We start from the raw sequence: 21,074 nt of genomic DNA, 5'->3' as shown, positions 1-21,074 counted from the left end.
TTTAGTCCTCTCTTCTACTTCGTCGTCTCTTCTTCTCCCATCGTGTAAGCTTGCTTCTGAATTTTAATTTTGATTTCAATTTCAATTTTGTCTTACCTATTCGATTGTTGTTTCGATTTCAAATTTGATGTCACAATTTATTAGGTTTAAAGCACTTGTTTTTTAGATTTGTTCGTGATTATAAAGTTCTTTAATAGATCTTTTGAAACCTACTGTTGTTCTTTGATATAGTTGTTGAGATCTGTTTGGGAATATGAAGTATTTTTTTGAATTGTTGTTCTTGTAATGTAGTTTTATATTTGTGATATTAGTTTGATTTCTCGGGACTTGTTTGGGTGTACAAATGATTAAATTGTATTCAGTATGTGGATTGTGGAAGTTGAACAACAATATTCATTTGGAATTTGAGATGGATAATGAAAGGGGAACTTCTTTGATTAACATTGATGAGAAAACTAGATTTAGTGAGTTGGTAAATGTTCTTCTAGAATATTTTGACATTGATATTCAAGCACAATGTTTAAAGCTTAGTTATACATTACCTGTTATGGCTGCTACCATAAGTAGTATTCGGAACTTTATTAAAAATGATAGGCAATTTAAACCTTTTATGCTCAAATATGCACAAAGTGGAGGAGTTATTCATTTATGTGTTACTGTTGAGTATAAAAAGCTGGAAAATTACCTATCTATGAATATGGAAATGGACGGAAAATTTTTAAGTATAAGAACTTCGAAAAATAAATATGCAATAGATACTTTGAAAACTCATAAAAAAAAAGAAATGGGAAGTAAAAAAAAACCATAAAAAAATGCATGTGTATGCGAAAAAGTTATTATTATCGATAATAGGAAACATTATAGTGATTTCTGTATAATCAATCGTTTTGCATAATATATACGGTAATACAAAAATAGTGATACAATATATATCAATATTATATTTTTCTTTCAGCGAATGGAAAAATGATAGTTTTTTTTTTCTATCTAGATTTATTATTTATTGTAAATTATGATTTTTTTTTTGTTATTGTATTTTTATGATATATCTATATTACCATAATATATACTCTTGCAGACATGTTAAATGACATTTATATCAATTCTGATTGGTCTTGATAATTTTTTTATTATAGTATATAGCCGTTTAAAACATGGATATGCTAAATAGTAATCGTTTGACTTCGTCTTCTACAAAATAATTTAAAATGAATAATCATGTTTTGGCACATGACTCTTTCTCTCTGTTTTCCTATATCATTTTTTCCTAACAGCAATTTACTTACTATACGATTCAAATTCAATGGATGTAGCCTACCTAGTTCAAAGTTCAAACTAGTGGCACACTCGTGAGACCTATTCATAATCATATGTATCTTAAATAGTCTCAAAATAAATGAATCCATTGTACTGTGTCCATACAAAACATTCAATAATAATATGTAACTTTAAAAATATGTTACTATTCCTTCAGTTTTATTTTATAATATTTTACCTAAAAGAATTATAACATTTAAGTTAAATAAAAAAGTCAAATACGGTAAACCTCATAAATTAATAAATATAATAAAATAATAATTTTTTCGTGCCAAAATCGATATCATCTCTAGAACATGTCATAAAAATAACCAATTTTTTCTTTTAAGTTTTCAGTTTCTAGATAGGTATCATTGCCATTTTAATAGTTTTATTGATGGTTAAAAGATAAAAATTGTGGATTCCAAAGTCGCTCTATCAACCAGAAAGTTGTAATTTTTATAAAGACAAAATCTATAGATATGATGGAGAGTGATGAGAACCCTAGGGCGGCGGTGAGATCTGGCTTACAGGATGCTACAATGCTAGAAGTAGGGGAGAAGGAGCGTCCTCCAGGAGAGCCGCCTGATGGCTCGCAAACGTGGGTGGATAGGGTTAATGGAGGTTTAGTCGGAGCCATGCGGATGCCGGAGAGTGTCATGGATGATGCTTTTGTGTCAGCAAGATTACGCGTGGCTTTTCCACACGGGGAGGACGGTGAGCCTGAGATCACGATTGGAGACGAGGTCCTGAAAGTGATGCATGGTCTGTGGAAGAATTGTATGGTGGTTAAGATGCTTGGACGGCCAATCCCGATTGCAGTCTTGAGTCGCAAGTTACGGGAGTTGTGGAAGCCGAAGGGGGAGATGTTCGTCATGGATCTACCACGTCAATTCTTCATGGTCCGTTTTACACAGGAGGAGGAGTACATGGGTGCTATTACCGGTGGTCCATGGCGGGTCTTTGGTAATTACTTGATGGTTCAAAACTGGACACCGGCTTTTGACCCATTAAAGGATGAGATCGTGACTACGCCAGTCTAGGTGAGATTGATGAATATTCCGGTGTCATATGATCATCAGTCTATTCTTATGGGCATTGCAAGTGGATTAGGGAAACCGTTGAAGGTTGATACGACAACGCTGAACTTCTCACGTGCTCGTTTTGTCAGGGTCTATGTTGAAATCAACCTGTCGAGGCCTTTGAAGGGTATGGTTTTGATTAATGGTGAACGTTACTTTGTGGCATATGAAGGTTTAGACAGAATTTGCTCGTCATGTGGGCTCTATGGGCATTTAGTTCATAGCTGTCCTACGAGGGTGACAGAAAAGGATCTGGTTGTGGCTGACAAGCCAGTGGTGCCCGGGGTAGGGGATGTGTGGCAAACCAACAGAATCCTCTAGTGACGAATGAGGAAGGTTTTACTCCTGTTAACCGGTCTAGACGACCTCCGGCAAGGAAACAGGCAGAGAGGGTTAATGCGGTAGTTCCCCTTGTTGGGGCTCTTGAGCGTAATCTTCGGGATATTACAGTTTATTGCTGTGACGATTAAATCAGGTTCTGAGACGTTGCATCTTGTGGTTGTTTATGCGGCTCCGTCAGTGAGTCGTCGGAGTGGTTTGTGGGAGCAGTTGACTTCAGTGATAACTCGTTTGGATGGTCCTATCATCGTGGGAGGTGATTTTAATACAATTGTGCGTGTTGATGAGAGAACAGGAGGGCATGGTGGTTTGTCTCCAGACTCATTAGCGTTCAGCGAATGGATCAACTCTGATAGATATGGGATTCAGTGATAGTAATTTCACTTGGAGACGGGGGAAGGTGGCAGAGACTTATGTGGCCAAGCGTTTAGACAGAATACTGTGTTGTGCTCACGCGAGACTTAAGTGGCAGGAGGCGTGTGTTAGGCATTTGCCGTTTCTGGCTTCGGATCATGCTCCTTTATACCTCCAATTGACGCTAGATGTTGCTTTGAATCCTTTACGGAGACCATTTAGGTTTGAAGTAGCTTGGCTGCAACATCCTAGCTTCAAAGAACTTCTTACTGCCTCTTGGAATGGGAATGTGTCTACGATGGAAGCGTTAGAGCTGTTAAGAGTGAAGCTTCGGAAGTGGAAGAAAGAAAATTTTGGTGATATTCAAAGGAGAAAAGAAGACTTGATGGGCAATATTAAAGTTGTGCAAGATGTTCTGGATGTATCTCCGACAGATGATATGTTGCAGCAGGAGGAGGGTCTCATCCAACAATTTGAGGAGGTCTTAGAACAAGAGGAAACACATTGGTTCCAAAAAGCACGTGAAAAATGGGTTGCTCTTGGTGATCGTAATACCAAGTACTTCCATACATCAATGGTTATACGGCGGCGCAGAACCGGATTGATCTGCTGCGGAATGAGGATGACACCTGGGTCTCGGGTCAAGCAGAGTTGGAACAGCTTGCAGTGTCCTATTAATTCTTGTCTCTATTCATTAACGGATGTACCGCCAGAGGTGGAGCGGTTGCCGATGGAGGGTTTTGTGACGTTGACAAGAGATGAGAAATTGAAGTTGGCAAGACCTTTTGTGCCACTGGAGGTGGAGACGATTGTCAAGAGTATGGGGAAGTTTAAGGCTCCAGGCCCTGATGGTTACCAGCCGGTTTTTTATCAAGATTGTTGGGAAGTAGTGGGTGAATCTGTAATAAGTTTTGTTTTACAATTTTTTGAGACTGGTGAGCTGCCTCCAGCTACGAATGATGCTTTGGTGGTACTTATTGCTAAGGTCTCTAGCCCTGAACGGATCACTCAGTTTCGCCCAATTAGTCTTTGTAATGTGCTATTTAAAGTCATAACAAAGGCAATGGTCTTGCGGTTGAAGCAAGTGATTGGAAATCTTATTGGTCCGGCGCAGTCCAGTTATATCCCGGGTCGTTTGAGCATTGATAACATTGTCATTGTGCAAGAGGCGGTGCATTCAATGAAGATGAAACATGGCAGAAAAGGGTGGATGCTCTTGAAGCTGGATCTTGAGAAAGCTTATGACCGGATACGGTGGGATTTTCTTGAGGATACGTTGAGAGCACCTGGTTTCAAGGAGAAATGGGTTCAATGAATCTTAACTTGTGTAGTGGATCCGTCAATGACGATCTTATGGAATGGAGAGAAAACAGAGGCTTTTAAACCAGCTCGTGGACTTCGTCAGGGAGATCCCCTTTCTCCGTATCTCTTTGTTTTGTGTCTTGGGCGGCTCTGTCGAATGGTGGATAGATCTATTGCAGCGAAAGAATGGAAACCAATACGCTTATCACAAGGAGGTCCGAGTTTGTCTCACATTTGCTTTGCCGACGATTTGATTCTGTTTGCAGAGGCTTCAGTATCCCAGATAAGAGTTATCCGTCGAGTTCTGGAGAGGTTTTGTGTATCATCGGGTCAGAAAGTGAGTCTGGAGAAGTCGAAGATTTTCTTCTCTAGTAATATCTCACGAGAATTGGGAAAGCTGATCAATGATGAAAGTGGAATCAAAGCAACAACAGATTTGGGAAAATACCTAGGCATGCATATTCTCCAGAAGCGGATTAATAAAGAAACTTTTGGTGAAGTGCTTGGTAGGGTGAGTTCACGACTATCAGGGTGGCGAGGCAGATTTCTGAGTTTTGCGGGGAGATTAACTTTAACCAAGTTTGTTCTAGCTTCTATTCCCGTGCATACAATGAACACCATCAGTCTCCCGAAATCCACGTTGAATGAGCTTGATAAGATTTCTCGATCCTTCCTCTGGGGGTCTACTCCGGAGAAACGTAAGCAACATCTTGTATCTTTGGACAAGGTATGTCAGCCTAAGGAGAAGGGCGGACTTGGTATTAGGAAATCTCAGGACATGAATAGCGCGTTATTAGCTAAGTCTGGATAGCGGGTCCTTCATGACCACACAAGTCTCTGGGCGCGGGTGGTACGATGTAAGTATAAGGTTGGTGGAGTTCAGGATCAGCGTTGGTTATCTGCAAAAAGACCAAGCTCCTCTACCTGGAAAAGTATTGTGCTCGGTTTAAAAGAAGTGGTGTTGCACGGAACTAGATGGGTTGTGGGGGATGGTGGGACCATTCGCTTTTGGACAGATAAATGGGTACTGAATACACCTTTGGTTGAGATGATGATAATGGCTCCTCCGAGTGGTCTCGAAGGGGTACGTGCGAAGGACGTCTGGCGGATTGGTGAAGGATGGGATTGGAATAATATTTTGCCATATGTCCCATTGGAGATCTTGTTGGTATTGTCAACTGTGGTTATTGACAATGTCACGGGAGCACGAGACAGGCTTGCTTGGGGAGGTACTTCGAATGGACAGTTTACAGTTAAATCTGCACACTCCTTGCTTACAGGAACCACGGATCCCAGTCCGAATATGTTTAGCTTTTTTCAGAGACTTTGGCAAGTCAGAGCTCCAGAGAGGGTTCGTACTTTTTTGTGGTTGGTGAGTCATCAAGTTATCATGACGAATCTGGAGAGAGCGCGTCGCCACTTGGGAGACACGAGTGTCTGTCAAGTTTGCAACGGGGGAGATGAGTCCATCATGCATGTCCTGCGAGATTGTCCGGCCATTGCAGGGCTGTGGATCAAACTCTTACCAGTTCGGCGATGAGAGGCTTTCTTTACAAGCACGATCTTCGAATGGTTATATGAGAATTTGGGTCTGACGGATGCAGCGACAGAATTCCCCTGGGCAACATTTTTCGCTATTGTGGTATGGTGGGCCTGGAAGTGGAGGTGCGGACATATTTTCAGTGAAGTGAGTAATTGCAGGGATAAAGTGAAGTTTATAAAAACTTTGGCCGCGGAATCGCTTGAGTGATCCGATTGAGCAAATGATATGTTGGAGACCACCGCGGGATGGGTGGGTGAAGTTGAATACGGACGGAGCGTCACACGGGAATCCGGGTTTGGCTATAGCTGGGGGAGTCCTATGGGATACGATGGGACGATGGTGCGGCGGTTTTGCCTTGAACATTGGCATATGTTGTGCTCCCTTAGCGGAGTTATGGGGAGTGTACTACGGCTTACACATTGCTTGGGAACAACGAGTGACAAGGCTTGAGCTGGAGGTTGACTCGAAGTTAGTTGTTGGATTCTTAACTACAGGGATTGCTGATTCGCACCCCCTGTCGTTTCTGGTACATTTGTGTCACGATTTCATTTCAAAGGACTAGATTGTCCGTATATCTCACATCTATAGGGAAGCTAATCGTCTAGCGGATGGGTTAGCCAACTATGCTTTTTCTTTATCTTTAGGGTTTCATTGGTTTGTAACAACTCCGACCATGGTTGAGTCGCTTGTAAGGGAGAATGTTGTCGAAACTGCGTTTCCGCGTCAAATCCGTTTGTAATTTTTTTTCTAGTATGAATAAATAGCAGGGAGGTCACTTGCCTCCTTGTCCTCTACCAAAAAAATATATATAAATTGTGGTCACTAGTCATAAATTTTCATTTATCTATATCATGCATATAAGTGAATTTATCTATTGTACTTAATTTCTTGCCAAATTTTTTTTCTTCTAAATATTAAAATTTGAATTCCAAAACTGTAAACTTTATAACATCCAGAAGACTAATCATATTTTTGTAAAATTGTCTTAATCCATATGTTTTATGAATTTTAATAACCAAAAAGTACCTCTATAATTAATACTTCTAATTTATACTCTAAAATTATAAAAAATTAATGTATAAAATATTAATATCACTATAAATGTACAAATTATCATGATCCCGACATTATTAGTTTATAGAAAATTATATGAATATTTTTAAAACATGAATTTGAGTGACCGAATTCAAATCTAAATTATAATCTAATTAAATAACAATGTATCATTTGGTTGATATGCGTATTATAGGTAGAAAAAATATAGCTATCTTTTTTTGTTATCCATTATATATCCAAAATCAAATTTCTAATGATGTTTATCTATTCTCTTCTTTGTTTTCCTTTTGCTATGATCTAAATTTTGAATTTTTTAACCAAAATTTCTGAAATACTGAAAAGCATGTAACTTTGAAATAGTATTATTTTACTTTATCTTTTGTTGGAAATGTGACTTCCACTCCACTGATCAAAAGCTAATACACCAAATATACTTTCTCTCTGTCTACATCATTATGCTTTCTACAAACAAATAAAATAACAAGAAAAATAAAGACAAAAATAACAATAGAACCTTCCACTTATAAAATTTTAAAAATGGTGAAGAGGTAAGCTTTGACCTAAACGTATAGTTTTTTTATTTTTTTTATTTTTTAATACGTATAATTTAAGTAACCTTAAAAACAATTTATGATTCCTTAAAACCTAATTTGTATAGTACATATAGCTTCCCAAGGGAAAGTAATCGCTAATTGTATAGTACAAAACAAAATAAAACTAGTATATCAACAAAAAAAGACACCAACAAAGTATTTTATTAATAACAAAGACATCAGTTATGTAATCTTTTTATACATCATTGTTATCTTTTCGTTTTCTACACTTTTCCTCTTTTTCTGAAAACAATTCTCACGTAGTTGCAATACATGTTCATGGATCATGGAATGATAAAAAGTTATCAATTAACAAAATAATTTTTCTAAGGCCATAAATTATAAAACACGCATTCAAAAGCATTGTTTGGTACATGACCCACCTACCAACCAAACGTAATAATATTCACTTCAAATTGCCTTTATAATTTCTCGTGTGCATCTTTTATAACTAAAAAGCGAGTTTAAATTACATAAACAAACAATAATAGTGTTACATTTTCGTAAGTCAGAATGCAAATAATGTTTAAGTATAATCATGTCAAAGAAATTAGGTATTAGGTATATCGCATCCATAATCAGAAAAAAAAGCCTAAAAGGTGGTGTCGATGCCTAATGTCTTAAAAGCCAATCCCGCGCATTATTCCAAACTCACATATTTAATTAAATATATACATGCATTAGTGTGTTTGTTAATTTTGTTTCTCACCTGTGTTGTTTACTTGTTTATGCGTTAGATTAAATTAAACGCAAACTAGGTAAACACAAAAGTCAAGAAGTCGTTGAACATTGTCAGGGTTAATTTAGTAAGTTCCTCATAAAACCTCAGAAGACAAATGATGTTTAGTTGAACAAAGATCAAAGTTTAGTTGAGCTAACGAGAGAGTTGGTTTAGTGTTAATGTGTCAGTTTCTTGAGTTGGTTATTTTTTTACCAAACATCACCATTAATAATGTTTCCAACCACAATCAAATTGTGGGATTTATTGTCACCAAAGCATATTTAAATGTCAGGTGAAAAAGGAACCTTCTATACTATTCAGAGTCTTTTCAAACTGATATACACTCCACTTGGTTAAGATTCAAACCAGTTGTACAAGTATAAAGCTGAAGACTAAAACATACCAGACAAAGAGGCTAGAAATGAAACAAACATAATCTGGTTAAGAACAATCTGCTAAACCGGAATTGAATTTCCAACAGCAAGAATTAAAGATCTCTTCCACTAAGCATTACAATCTAAAGTGTCTGGTTTTACACAATCCAAACCAACCAGTTAGATCACTAAATTCTCTTACACATCTGGTTTTACACAATCCAAACCAACCAGTTAGATCACTAAATTCTCTTACACAAGCTTTACAATCAAATATAATTTAACCAAAGATAAAAATGTAGTCTCAAATACATATACTGCTTCTTCACTGATTTGCGTCATACCTACAAAACTTAATACTTAATAGCAGTGAAGATTTGATTGCAAAGACCTACAAAATAAAAAGCAACACTGGTAATTGACTAATTTCACTGCAATCTGATCGCAGGTTTCATTCATCACCAGGAGAATTATCAGACGCCATCTTCATGGATTCTTCTTCTTCTTCTGCATTGGTGTTTTGACTTTCAGCCTCTATGGGATCACACGGCTTGTTCAATGCATTTTCAGTTTCTTGTTCCTCTTGTTTCTCATCTAAAGGTTTATCTGAATGAAGCGGGGTTCGATCAGACTCCATTTTCTCATCAGTTTCTGGATCTAAGTCTCCACATTGGTTGGTAGATTTAAGTTCAGAGCTTTTGCTCTCTAGCGAGACTAACTTCTTCGTACCAGAGATTCCTTCTAGACTAGGCCCTGGTGCTTCATATGGCGATGCTGCTATCACATAATCTTCTTCAGGTTGTGAAAATCTGATTGCCTCTGAGGACATTGGTTCTGTGCTGTTTAGGTTGTGAGGAGGTAAACTGGCTTGGGAAGACCCTGAAGTTTCACCCAATAGAGAAGGTGGAGGCAAGGGAGGAGTTGATGACGTTAGTGGATTGCCTTGAGAGCTGCTTTCTGCAGCATTGTGGCTGCTACTACCAATGTCTGTAGTCTTTCGACTCAATGGATGCAATTTACGTTTCCTTTTCTTACGCAGACTGTGTCTTGGATCTCTAGGAGCAGGAGGCGGCGGCTCCGGTATCACAAACGGTGGAATGGTGGTCGAATCTTCACCATATAAAACGCGGACTGATTGCGCTATAGCTGACACAGTTGGAGGTAGAGTGGGTGGTTCAGGTGACTTCACGGTAGGAACAGTCACAACATCCCGTAACCAATGAGGTAGCTTGTTCTCTGAAGAGCTCATTCCCAATATGTCTTTCCCCATAGGATTGGAGAGATTCAAACCTCGATTCGGATTAAGGAAAGACTGATTGGCTGATCTTCCCAAGAACACGTTGTTGCTTGAATCAAGCATTGGAGGTAACGGCATATCTAGAAACAAGGGTAGTTTCCCACGCTTAATAGCATCCCGTTTTTCATCAGCTCTCTGGCTGTTTAAGGAACTTAAACTGTCCAAACCCAATGAACCTAAGTTGCCCATTCCAAGAGAGTTGAGTGGAAAAGGCTTCTCATTGGGAATATTTGTTGATGTCCCTGGTCGTTCAGATGGCCCAGCAGAAGGATCACCAGGGAGATTGTCAGTGCACAGATTTGCAATGGGAGGAAAAGGCTCACCTCGAAATCCCAGGTGATCAGATGGTTCAAATAACGGAAGGGGAGATGCTAGATCACTGAATCCGAGTTTTATGTCTGTGAGGTGGGATTGGAACCTTGGAGGAGTGGCATATCTAGTTCCATGCAAAGCCCGATTCATTATTCCTTGGGGAAGACCAGGAAACAAGGAAGATTTGGTGGACTTATCAGTTCTGCTTGATTTAGATGGCAGAGATGAAAGACTATCCAAGAATTTACGTTGCTCTTCTTCCCACCTTGCTGCCAAGTACTCTGGTGTTTTAAACTTCGAAAACTTTAGCCTTGGATCTCTAAGAATTGTCTCCCAGTTTCCATACCCATGTCTACGAATCCCAATCCAGAGAGAATCTAGTTCATCCTCAGACCACGCATCTACTCTTGTCTTCTTTTTCTGTAAGTGTCCAATTCCAGAACCAGTTCTTAGCATTATATTCTCCAGCACCTTGCGATGGTTCTCCGGAATAGATTGAAAAGCTGATGGAAACTGATCCAAACCCAAAGGCGGTAATTCCTTCTCTTGTTGGTTGAAGACAGGTGGTTCCATAGGAGGGATTTTCATATTGGGTAGAAATGGCATTGATGGTACGCCAAATAGGTCTTGCATAGAATGACCGGTAGCTTCAAATCTTTTCCTCATCGAAAGACTGGCCATGATGTCTTGATGCGATGCTCCCATGGTTCTCGGCTGAAATGGAAATCGAGGAAGCAGCTTATCATCAAAAGGAAGGTTAAGTAGCGGAAACTTCTCCTGGAAATCAGTCAAAGCAGCACCAGAACTTCCGGGACGCTCAAAATCCCCTGATGGAGAAAACTGCAATGTTCACAAGTTATGACCCACATATAAGTATATGTTACATATATGTGAATGGAAAGTAGATGTGTTAGATGAAATTGCATGTATATGAGGGAGCGGAGTACCTGACGATGTGGAAGCCAACCATCCATATTACTAAGAGGTTGCTGATGAGGTTCTTCCTTTACGTTCTGTGGTTTTAGTCTACTCATAGAAGGTTCCTGATCATTTGCTTCCCTCTCAACCATGTTTGATGTTTGGGGTAGATTGAAGGGAAAATGGGGTCCTGCTATGGTTCTGTTCTGTCTACTACCTGGACGAGAATTATTTCTCCGGGAGGATTCAGAATGAGTAAAATTAGGAGCACACAGTCCAAGAACTGGCAGGCTATTCGGGGGTAAAGATGGCAGACATTCTGCGCCATGATGATGCTGGATTGGAAGTTCTGGTCTAGGATCTGAAGAACTGGCTTTTCTTTTCTGTGCATCACATTGCTGGCTGGCTTTGCTATCGTCCAAGTCCATTGATGTAGGGCTTTCTTCGTCCTGATTAGCTGCTTCAGTTACCTGATCCTCATTGCCATTAGGAAAAGAATCTTCAACAGAATTCCTTTTTGCAAGCAGGTTCTTTTGCCTTTCTCGCAGCTTGGTACTGTTTTGCAGAAAACAAAGGTAAGGCAAACTTAATATGACAAATCAGATATCTTCTAACCAAATTTACACAAAATGATTTTGCTAAAGAATCTTCTTTTGTCTTCTCATCAGGAAAAATCACAATTTCTAAGTATAATTTACATGGGAAGCAGACGTGAATGTATCTAAATATTTCTAAGTATATATTTTTTCCAACTTCACTAATATCAACCTAGCAAAACAGTGAATAGACTTGGAACAAAAACTTACAACTTTTCTTTAAGGGCTCGCCCTGCAGGTGTATATTCCTTCTTAAATTCTGGTTCTGGTTCTTTCTCATCTTCACCGCCACTCTGCAATAATTATAAATCAGGTATACTGGTAATTGTCACGACAAAGGTACTCATAGCCACCAAAAGAAGCTTTTAGGAGTAGAGTAAAACGGTTACCTCAGTTACAGGTCCACTGGTATGTGGGGCATATGCTTCCCTGTATGAAACAGCCTTTCTTAAACGCTTCCCTCTACCAAGCGCTGCTTCTTCCTCGCTCTGATATTTCTCCCATCTACAAATACAGTTTTCCGTATAAAAATCAGCTAACAAGTGATAACTAATATGTAGTGAAAACATCATCTGACCGAAGCAAATAACAGAGCTAAGCCGCTTAATTTGGCGCAAGAGGAAACTCCAACCTCATACGCAGAAGCCTGTCCCATTCATTTTCCTCAGTACAATTTACTACATCATCATCTTTCCTCTCTGAACTTTGTTCATCAGCATCATCAGTCACCAGAGCAGGTGATTCAGCTTCAACTTGTTCTTCAGCTATTTCCTCATTCCATTCCACAGGCTGTTAAAGACGAAATAATAAGGCAGTAAGAGGAGGCAATTCTACTTTGTAGTTTAAAGCAACCTAGAACAGCCTTCAGGTAATACAAGAGTCACTTCAGTCAATCTAGAGAGGCCTATCTTACTGTTCCTCTTTATTCAGCTAAAAGAAAAACTCGCATCTGGAAACCTACTAGTGCATATCAGTAGTGACTAAAAAAGGTGGATATTAACATGTCTTTTCTTTTCTTTTTTGTATGAATGTAAAATTGATTAACATGTCATTTAGCAATAATAACATATGAATATGATACCTCACCTTTACGGAGCCGAGCATATCATTTTCCAACTCAGTATCATTAGCATCGGTGGAGACCGTTTGAATATTTGACCGGTCAAGCAACTTCATAATTGCAATCTCATCCCAAACAATCTTGCCGTTTCCTTCTGTACATTTGTCTTGATAAACATCTCCGAGGCCACCACCTTTTTTCCTACTTTTACTTTCTAAATCCATGATTACATCTAAGTTCCCATTACTTTCAGATGTATCTTTATTATTCTCACCAGCAGAGTCGTTGAAAAGTTGTTCAGTCCCCCAGCGTAGAATATCTTCAAATTCCTTCTGGGATCCAGACTTGTTTACAAAAAGCTGATCGAGCATCAACTTCTTCTTCGCTAGCTGTAAAATGCGCTCTTCAACACTGGCACGGACGACAAGTCTGTATACCAAAAGTCGTTTGGATTGTCCGATTCGATGAGCTCTATTCATAGCTTGGATATCAGCGTGAGGGTTGAAATCAGAGTCATAGATAATAACAGTGTCAGCCGTTGCCAGATTGATACCAAGACCACAGGCACGTGTTGATAACAGAAAAACAAACCGATTTTTGTCTTGGTTGAAACGTGCTATAGCTGCCTGACGATCAGCTACAGCAACAGAACCATCCACCCTTTCAAATGTCTTAGGCCCAAATTCTATATTCAGGTAGTCCTCCAGAATGTCCAGAAGCTTTGTCATCTGTGAAAATATCAGAACTCTATGGCCTTCCTTCTGTAGAACCTTAAGCATGGAGTGCAACAGAGTCAACTTGGCTGACGCTTTTATTCTCATATCATGAAGAAACTCCAATGACCCAGACTCCGGCTCAGTACCTGGTATGAGATATGGGTGATTACAAACCTTTCTCAACTGCATCACTATGTTAAGCATTGACTGTTGCGCTACCCCTTTCCCGATATTTCGTAGTATCTGATAGTTCTTAGTTAGCATTGCACGATAATATTCCGCCTGGATTGATGTCAACTCGACAGGAACCATCCTCTCTGTCTTTGGAGGAATATTCTGCATGGCATCTTTTTTAAGACGACGAAGCATATGAGGAGCAACAAGTTTCTTCAGTTCCTCTACTTTCTCAGCACTTGTCAAATCATGGAACCTCTCCTCAAAAGAAGACAAAGAAGGGAATGAAGATGGTTGCAAGAAGTTGAGCAGATTATACATCTCACCAATGTTATTCTGAAGAGGGGTGCCAGTCAAAAGCACACGGTGTTGAAAAGAGAATGTGTTGAGCAAGCTAAACAGTTTACTTTCTGAATTCTTTAGACGATGCCCTTCATCAACCACAAGAACTTCCCAGGGAACTCCACGTAGATGAGACGAGTCAGCCAGAACCATTTCATAAGTAGTTAAAAGGACATTGAATTTGTAGGATGTCGGCTTCTTGGTCGTCCCAGTGAGATTCTTAGCATGCCACTCATAGTCTCGAATGATGGCTCGTCCTTTTGCGCTTCCATGATACTCCACAACATTCAGGAGTGGAGCCCAAAGAGAAAACTCGGATAGCCAGTTTGGCATTGTTGAAAGAGGAACCAAGACTAAGCAAGGTCTTGCAACTCCAAATTCAAAATAAAGAGAGGAGAGGAATGCACTAGCAGACACTGTTTTTCCAAGCCCCATCTCATCAGCAAGTATTACATTTTTCGATTTATGCCAGCATCTACGCAGCCAATTCAAGGCCTCAAGCTGATGGGGAAACAAAGCACCTCCTCTGAGCTCTTGAGGTTGTTCTGTGAGGGTAACAATTTCACTTTGCTGACCTTCACCCCTTTCCCTTGTGGGATTACCCTTACTATTCCTTTCCAATGTTTTCTGTTCATACTGATGAAATAGATCTATCAAATGGGATGAACTTTTAAGAATAGGCTCCTCCACGCTCTCCCACGTGCATTCATCATAAGCTAAGCCTGTCCACTTCACGTAAGCTTCTTGGTTACCTTCTTCTGAAACCCGAATAGCAACTATCCGCTGAGGCTGTTTCCATTTATCTTCACAGATATTTATTACAGTTGTTCCGTACTTTGATTTGTAGTTCTCTAGTTTTCTTTTAGCAAGACCTTTTAGCTCCACCTCGGAAATCCAAGTATTATGAATATTAGATTTTCCCACCCATTTAACAAGAAACTCATATGATACAGTCTCGCCAATAAGATCTGAAGTCTGAGCAACTACAGGCTTCTCAACTTCTTGCCCAGCCACACTGCATTTTTCCCCTGTTTCCTGATGTGCCTCTTCAAGTAATTCTCTCTCAACAGATACAGGTGTTCCACTAACTTTTGTATCTTCATTATCCACATGTCTACTCAATGTGGCATCAGAATTGTCTTCTGAAAGCATATCTTCTTTCCCCTCAACCATACCCTCAGCACCTAAGGCAGATTCGTCCATATCTTTCTCCTTCAGATGTGAATGCCTGGAACTTTTACCTGTCTCAGAAGAAGATTCTGTTCTGTCCTCGGCAACTAATAATTCAGCATTTGTATTGTGTACAGAGCTATCCCGCTGGTCATTAGCTTGTAAATTATCAAAACACAAGTCATCTGAAAGAGAACTACACAGTGAGGTCTTAGTCAGGCCTTGGATTCGGCATCCTAAAATGCGATCAACCTGTCAGGAAACCACAAAGAAAAGAATGAAAACATATATTAACAAGCATGAGCAATAAATGAGTCACCAGAAATGAAAAAGGCACACTATAATAGACAATTCTGAAGGAACAAGAAATATTTCTGATGGCATTGACACAAGGATAGAGATACCTGGAGGTTTCCAGCAGGAGGAGAGTTTTTATCATCCAAATAACTAGAAGATTTTTTTTTGCCACGTAATGCACGACGTTCCTCCTTGGAAAGCTTCTGCATTAGTAAGGATAAGTGGATAAGAACATATACTAAATGAAAGATGATACAAGAACAACAATGAATATAGAATGAAATCAATAAGACCATCAAACATGGTTTGTAAGAAATTTCAACTCAAATGAAGAAACATTCCAAGCTCCTGCAGTTAAAAAGAGATATCTACAATTCCGAAACAGAGGTATAGTCACATGTATCGTAACTACTTGTGAGAAACCACTTTACTAAATGCAAAACAATATTGAGTTTGCGGAGAATAACCAGTTGTTGCAACAAGTTTAAGCAGAACAAAATGTCACACTGGTTATATAAGAACTTAAAATCACAATTCACGAGAGCCACAATCTTCAGGGCAGAACAGGAAAAAGTACATGCAAATTGACCAAGTATCTTTATATTAATGCAGAAGATACTCAACATTAAATACAGAGTGACAGAAAAACTAGCTTGAAACGATTCTGAATCTTGTAACTCTACCAAATCTCTGATCTCTGATTCATTTATTATTATTATATATTTAGATCTACTACATTCCTCTATTATAAGAAAAAAAGCGTGGTGCAACAAGGTTTCTTACACTACATTCCCCTATTATAAGCATAGTCAAATGCCTACAAAATCTAAAATCTATAATGATTATGAAAACATACCTTCACTTTTTCTGGTATTTCCGTCTGGGACTGAGATTTGGACAAGGATCTTAAAGTCACGCGATTTTTCTTTTTCTTTTTCTTCGAAGACTCTGGTGATTTGGTACTCTGAGAAGAACCCACTTTGGACAAACTTTTCTTCGAACGTTTCTTATCAGTCTTTAACCTCTCAACACTTTCCCCATCATTTAATTCACGCTTTCGTTTTTTCCTTTTACCTTTTCCAGTCTCCACTTCAGCAACTGTCTTGTTTTCCACAATCTCGCTGGAAGCATGTTCCAACTTCTCCACGGGTGCTTCATGATTTTTTTCTGTATCTGATAGTTTAGATTCAGAGAGATCTGCAGGTTTTCCCATATCACCTTCTCCGTGAGACGATGAATTAGGTCGGTCATCCGCAGATGCATGACCAAGGTCAGCAGTTGAACAACCATCCATTGGGGACGAATAAACTTCCTTTCCTATGGATTTGCTCTCTTCAGCCGATACAGATTTCCCTTTCTCTGAAGATTGTTCTCCAGAGATTATAGAACTGCAATAAATCTGAGAAGCTCTCTCGCACTTTGGTCCGGCTTGAGAATTTCTTTTCGTGGTTTTCGTTCTTGCTCGCTTAGCAATCGCATCTAAACGATTGACAGGCTTGAGTGCTTCACTGTTTGGGGAACATTTAGGGCAGATCCACTTGCCATTTGGAATCCGCTAGAGGATACAAAATAAGGAGTAAGATAAGTTTCCCAAATTTGAGTAATGCGAATCCACAACTACGAAGGACACATGGAATAAAAAAGATCGTTTACCTTAAGAGGTGGAGTTAGGCATTCGGTATGATAAGTCCTAGGACAACTATCACAACACAGTAAATCACCACCAAGATCACAGATTACACATTCAAAATAATTCTGTGAAAGAAAAAAAAAAATTAATAACAGAACAAAACCATATATAAAATGAGGTGAGAAACTTTAAAAAAACTTTACCCCATCATTTCCTTTCCTCTTAGAGGAGTTCCTTTCAGGAGTTGAATCAGTCCTAAGCCGATGCTTAGTTGGTTTAGCGGAAGAGGTGTATTCAGGAGAATCAAAAGCCACTGAACTTTCCACTTTCTGGTCTAATAAATCCAGTATAGACGGAAGCTTTCTTCGTTTCTGCTTCATGACCCAATCTCTATTAATCATTTCACTGCCTGAATCTTTCATCTTCTATTTCTCTGTTCATACCATATGCTTGATAGAGAACCGGATAGACCTTCATGTGTAAGTTACAGCTACAGTAGTAACTAAAGAATACTGGCCTTTAAAGACCTCTGCTTCCACACTAAAATTACAAAAGAAAAACGAGTAAGGCAAACCATAATCTAAGATCAAGGCACACTGAAACAACAAAAGGAGGTAGCTAGAAATGTGCACATGCTCCGAAACACTGAACAATAACGTGACAAGACAAAATGAAGTATCACTCAATTAAAATAAGCGGCATCATCAAACAGACAGCAATGGCGTGCAACTCGATAGTCATATGAACTATAAATCAAAAATGTGAACTGAGCCTTTTCTGATTTAAAAATGTCATGCACAACGGAAAAAAAGCATAGTGTACCGACCTGTAACCACAATTTAATTCACTTTCACATAGATATGAAGAATTCAAACAGCTTCATTCAATCAAAATATAAGATATAGAAGCTAAGAAACTAAATGATATCCAATAGTAAATCTACAACATTAGAGAAGTATCACATCCCGTAATCAAAAGTCTTAATTGAAGACGAAACATAAACCTAGTAAGTAATCTAATCTAAAATTAGCACAAACTTTGATAATAAACGATTAGTTCCCTCAACTACTTGGAGAATAATACTTCCATTAAGATCATCCTATATTACATTCCTCTACTGCAAAATACGGTGTCTTACATAGCCCTAGAGCTTATCTCTAGGGCAAATTCATTAGTTTTTGAAACATAGATCAATGATGATCCTATAAGATAAGTGAATTAACAACACACACTAGTGTAGAATTCCATCAAAGTAAACACAGGCTGTCGAAACATGAATCCAAACACAAACCATTTGGAAGAAAGTAGCAAAGAAAAAACAAGACACATTGGCAGTAAAAACCAGGACAATTCACCTAGAAACAAAGACAATTAAAAATAAAAAAACCAAAATCACACTAAATCAGTAATTAATCAAACCAGCATTAACCTGACAAACCCCTAAACCAAGCATCCAAATCACAAACAAAAAAACAAAAAGAAGAGATTTACCCAGAAAGGAGAGGAAACAACTTACAAATCTGGGAATCTGAAATCGGAATAGAGAAAAGTAAAAAAAGAGTCCTCCGATGATCTAAGGGACGAGCGAAACCCGGCGATTAGGGATTGAAGTCCCGGAGAAAAGGGAAAGGGGGGGCTTCTAGGGCACGGCCTCGAACAAGAGAGAGAGAGATGATGAGAAAGAGAGAGAGATGATGAGAAAGAGGGCGACACGCGAAACGATAAATAAATTAGAGAGAGAGAGAGAGAGAGAGAGAGAAAGGTCAAGTCTTTGGAGATGGGGTTTGGGGTTAGATAGAGAGAGAGAGAGATGGCGAAAAGAAAGGCATATGATTCGGATTCGCCGGGCTCATAGGGGAACGGACTCTGACATGGCAACCAACCAAAACCAACAAACAACGCACCGCACGAGACAGAAAGAACCGGGAACGGAGAGTGACCTCTCTACCTCTCCTTTCCCGACACGTGTCCCCCTTCTCTCTCTCTCACCTAAAAAGATCTTCTTGCCTTTTTTTGTTGCTTTGGCTTCCTTCCACCGTTTCGGTTCGGTTCGGACCCCCTTGTTCTTTCTTACACAACAAGGTGCGATCCATCGAGACAGATACAGAATCCTCCGCCATGGATCTTCGAGATTTTTGTCATACTTAAGCTTAAGCTTTAGTTTCTTCCCCTTTCTACTTTGATCTTCTCCCTTTTTGTTTTGCCCTCTCAGTTTGTGTGTAATTTGTTTTTAGCTTGTTTTAGTTAAATTCGTTTAGATACGTGAGTGAGCTTTTTAGTTTTATTATTGGATAAAGTTATAAATAAATTAAATCTGATGTTCTAAAACGCCGCCAGGCAGAAAATAAAAAAGTAATCTAATAATCTTAATCGTTTATTTAGATTTCCTTTTTCTTTGACGTAAATAACCTTAAATTACTGTTCCTTTTTTGACTCCCAATTTTAAATGTTTTCTACTCACCACATATATTATTTAGTTGACAGTAAAGGGGGCATGGGCATGGGTGTTCGGATATTCGAATCGGATTTATATCAGATATTTTGGATTCGGTTTTTTGGATTTATAATTCTAAAATCTATTTGGATGTTTTTAAATTTCAAATTCGGATCAGATTTTTTGGGTTCAGATTCGGTTATCTAAAGTACTCAAAAATCTAAAATGTTTTGTCTAAATCTATTCAAACTATTTGAAAAGAATTAAAATATCTAAGAATTACTCGTAATTTTTATTTAAATATACTTAAAAATAGTTATAATACATGAAAATATCTAAAATTTTAAACTTTTAGATAGCTAAGTTATTACAACTTGTAAATATTACTAAGATATTATTACTATGTATTTATATTTTCAGATCTTGAAATTTAGAACATGTTCGAATATTTCTAAATTTTTGGTTCACATCAGATCGAATTTTAAGGCTCGGATTCGAATTGTTTTTTTCGGATTCGGATATTATATCCAGACCTAAGTAGGGATATGGACCCTCAGGTATATGGGCCGAACTTAAGGTTACTTATGATTGACATTAGGATCATATATTTGGGACCCATTTGAGTTAGGCCTTTTGAAAGTGATTGCTGTCATAATTATTATTTTTAGTTTTCTGATTTCAAATAAAAAAAAAAGAAGTTATTATATTTTGTAACACAACAGCTGAAATTGCTGATTTGTTCTAGACCTTTCTCGTGGGCAGTGTTTTTTAAAAACGGTGTAGGCCTCTAGACAACCACCTCAACAGCGTCGTTTCAATATAATCTTTTTAATTTTCTCCACATATATTTTACATTTATAGTTTTCCCTCCGTATAGTCACAAACATTCAGACCATTATTTGTAGTTTTCCCTCCGAATATGAGGTGATTTTTTTTTTACGATTTAATAATATATTTTTTCCTAATAAATATTTATATACACTTTGTCAATAATATTGTGTTGTAAACGTTGGATTATTGTGGAAACCCCCTTAATCTAGTGGTTGACACCGGGTTTATTAATGCTTCTATACCAAATGGTTTGGGATTCGAGCCTCGGATAATACGATTTACGAGACAACAAAAAAACCCTAAATATAAGGCCTGATAAACAATCGGTTTTATGGAATTCGCTTTGGACCAGCGTAGGCTCAGCAGGCGTCCGTTAGACCAAGAGGAGTGTCTAGTTTGACTAAGGAAAGAATCTCGGGCGAGCTGAGGATATAACATACGCACAAGGCAAGGTTGGTGGAGGAAATCTTGTCACTTACATCAGGAGTTTTTTTTAATATAAATACCTCGTAATAATTGTAAACAAAGACATTGTAACATTCTGATACGCTCTTATTGATTTCTACCGAGAACTTAACCCAAAATCCTCTAAATCCTATTACACTTAATTAGTTCATAGTATTGTGGTTTTTAGCAC

At 38.5% G+C, this 21,074-nt stretch overlaps 2 protein-coding genes across 2 annotated transcripts; one reads left to right on the top strand and one right to left on the bottom strand.

The window, feature by feature from the left end:
* The first annotated feature begins 2,348 nt into the window (after positions 1-2,348).
* Positions 2,349-3,833, top strand: LOC147934823 (uncharacterized). The gene is made up of 4 exons (XM_087472816.1): positions 2,349-2,663; positions 2,829-3,024; positions 3,074-3,629; positions 3,785-3,833. Exons 1-4 carry the CDS (start codon positions 2,349-2,351, stop codon positions 3,831-3,833), a joined length of 1,116 nt encoding a protein of 371 aa, XP_087328942.1.
* A 5,089-nt stretch (positions 3,834-8,922) lies between these two features.
* Positions 8,923-19,465, bottom strand: LOC104724947 (protein CHROMATIN REMODELING 4-like). The gene is made up of 11 exons (XM_087474603.1): positions 18,689-19,465; positions 17,376-17,712; positions 17,196-17,297; positions 16,399-17,097; positions 15,650-15,745; positions 12,870-15,497; positions 12,415-12,572; positions 12,173-12,287; positions 11,994-12,076; positions 11,217-11,742; positions 8,923-11,109 (listed from the first exon to the last, which is right to left on the bottom strand). Exons 2-11 carry the CDS (start codon positions 17,592-17,594, stop codon positions 9,112-9,114), a joined length of 6,624 nt encoding a protein of 2,207 aa, XP_087330729.1. The 5' UTR covers positions 17,595-17,712; positions 18,689-19,465; the 3' UTR covers positions 8,923-9,111.
* Between the last annotated feature and the right edge of the window lie 1,609 nt (positions 19,466-21,074).

This window comes from Camelina sativa, chromosome 11, assembly GCF_030686135.1.
Source record: "Camelina sativa cultivar CO46 ecotype springtype chromosome 11, ASM3068613v1".
NCBI classification, from domain to species: domain Eukaryota; kingdom Viridiplantae; phylum Streptophyta; class Magnoliopsida; order Brassicales; family Brassicaceae; genus Camelina; species Camelina sativa.
This window is presented reverse-complemented; position numbering and strand designations above follow the sequence as displayed.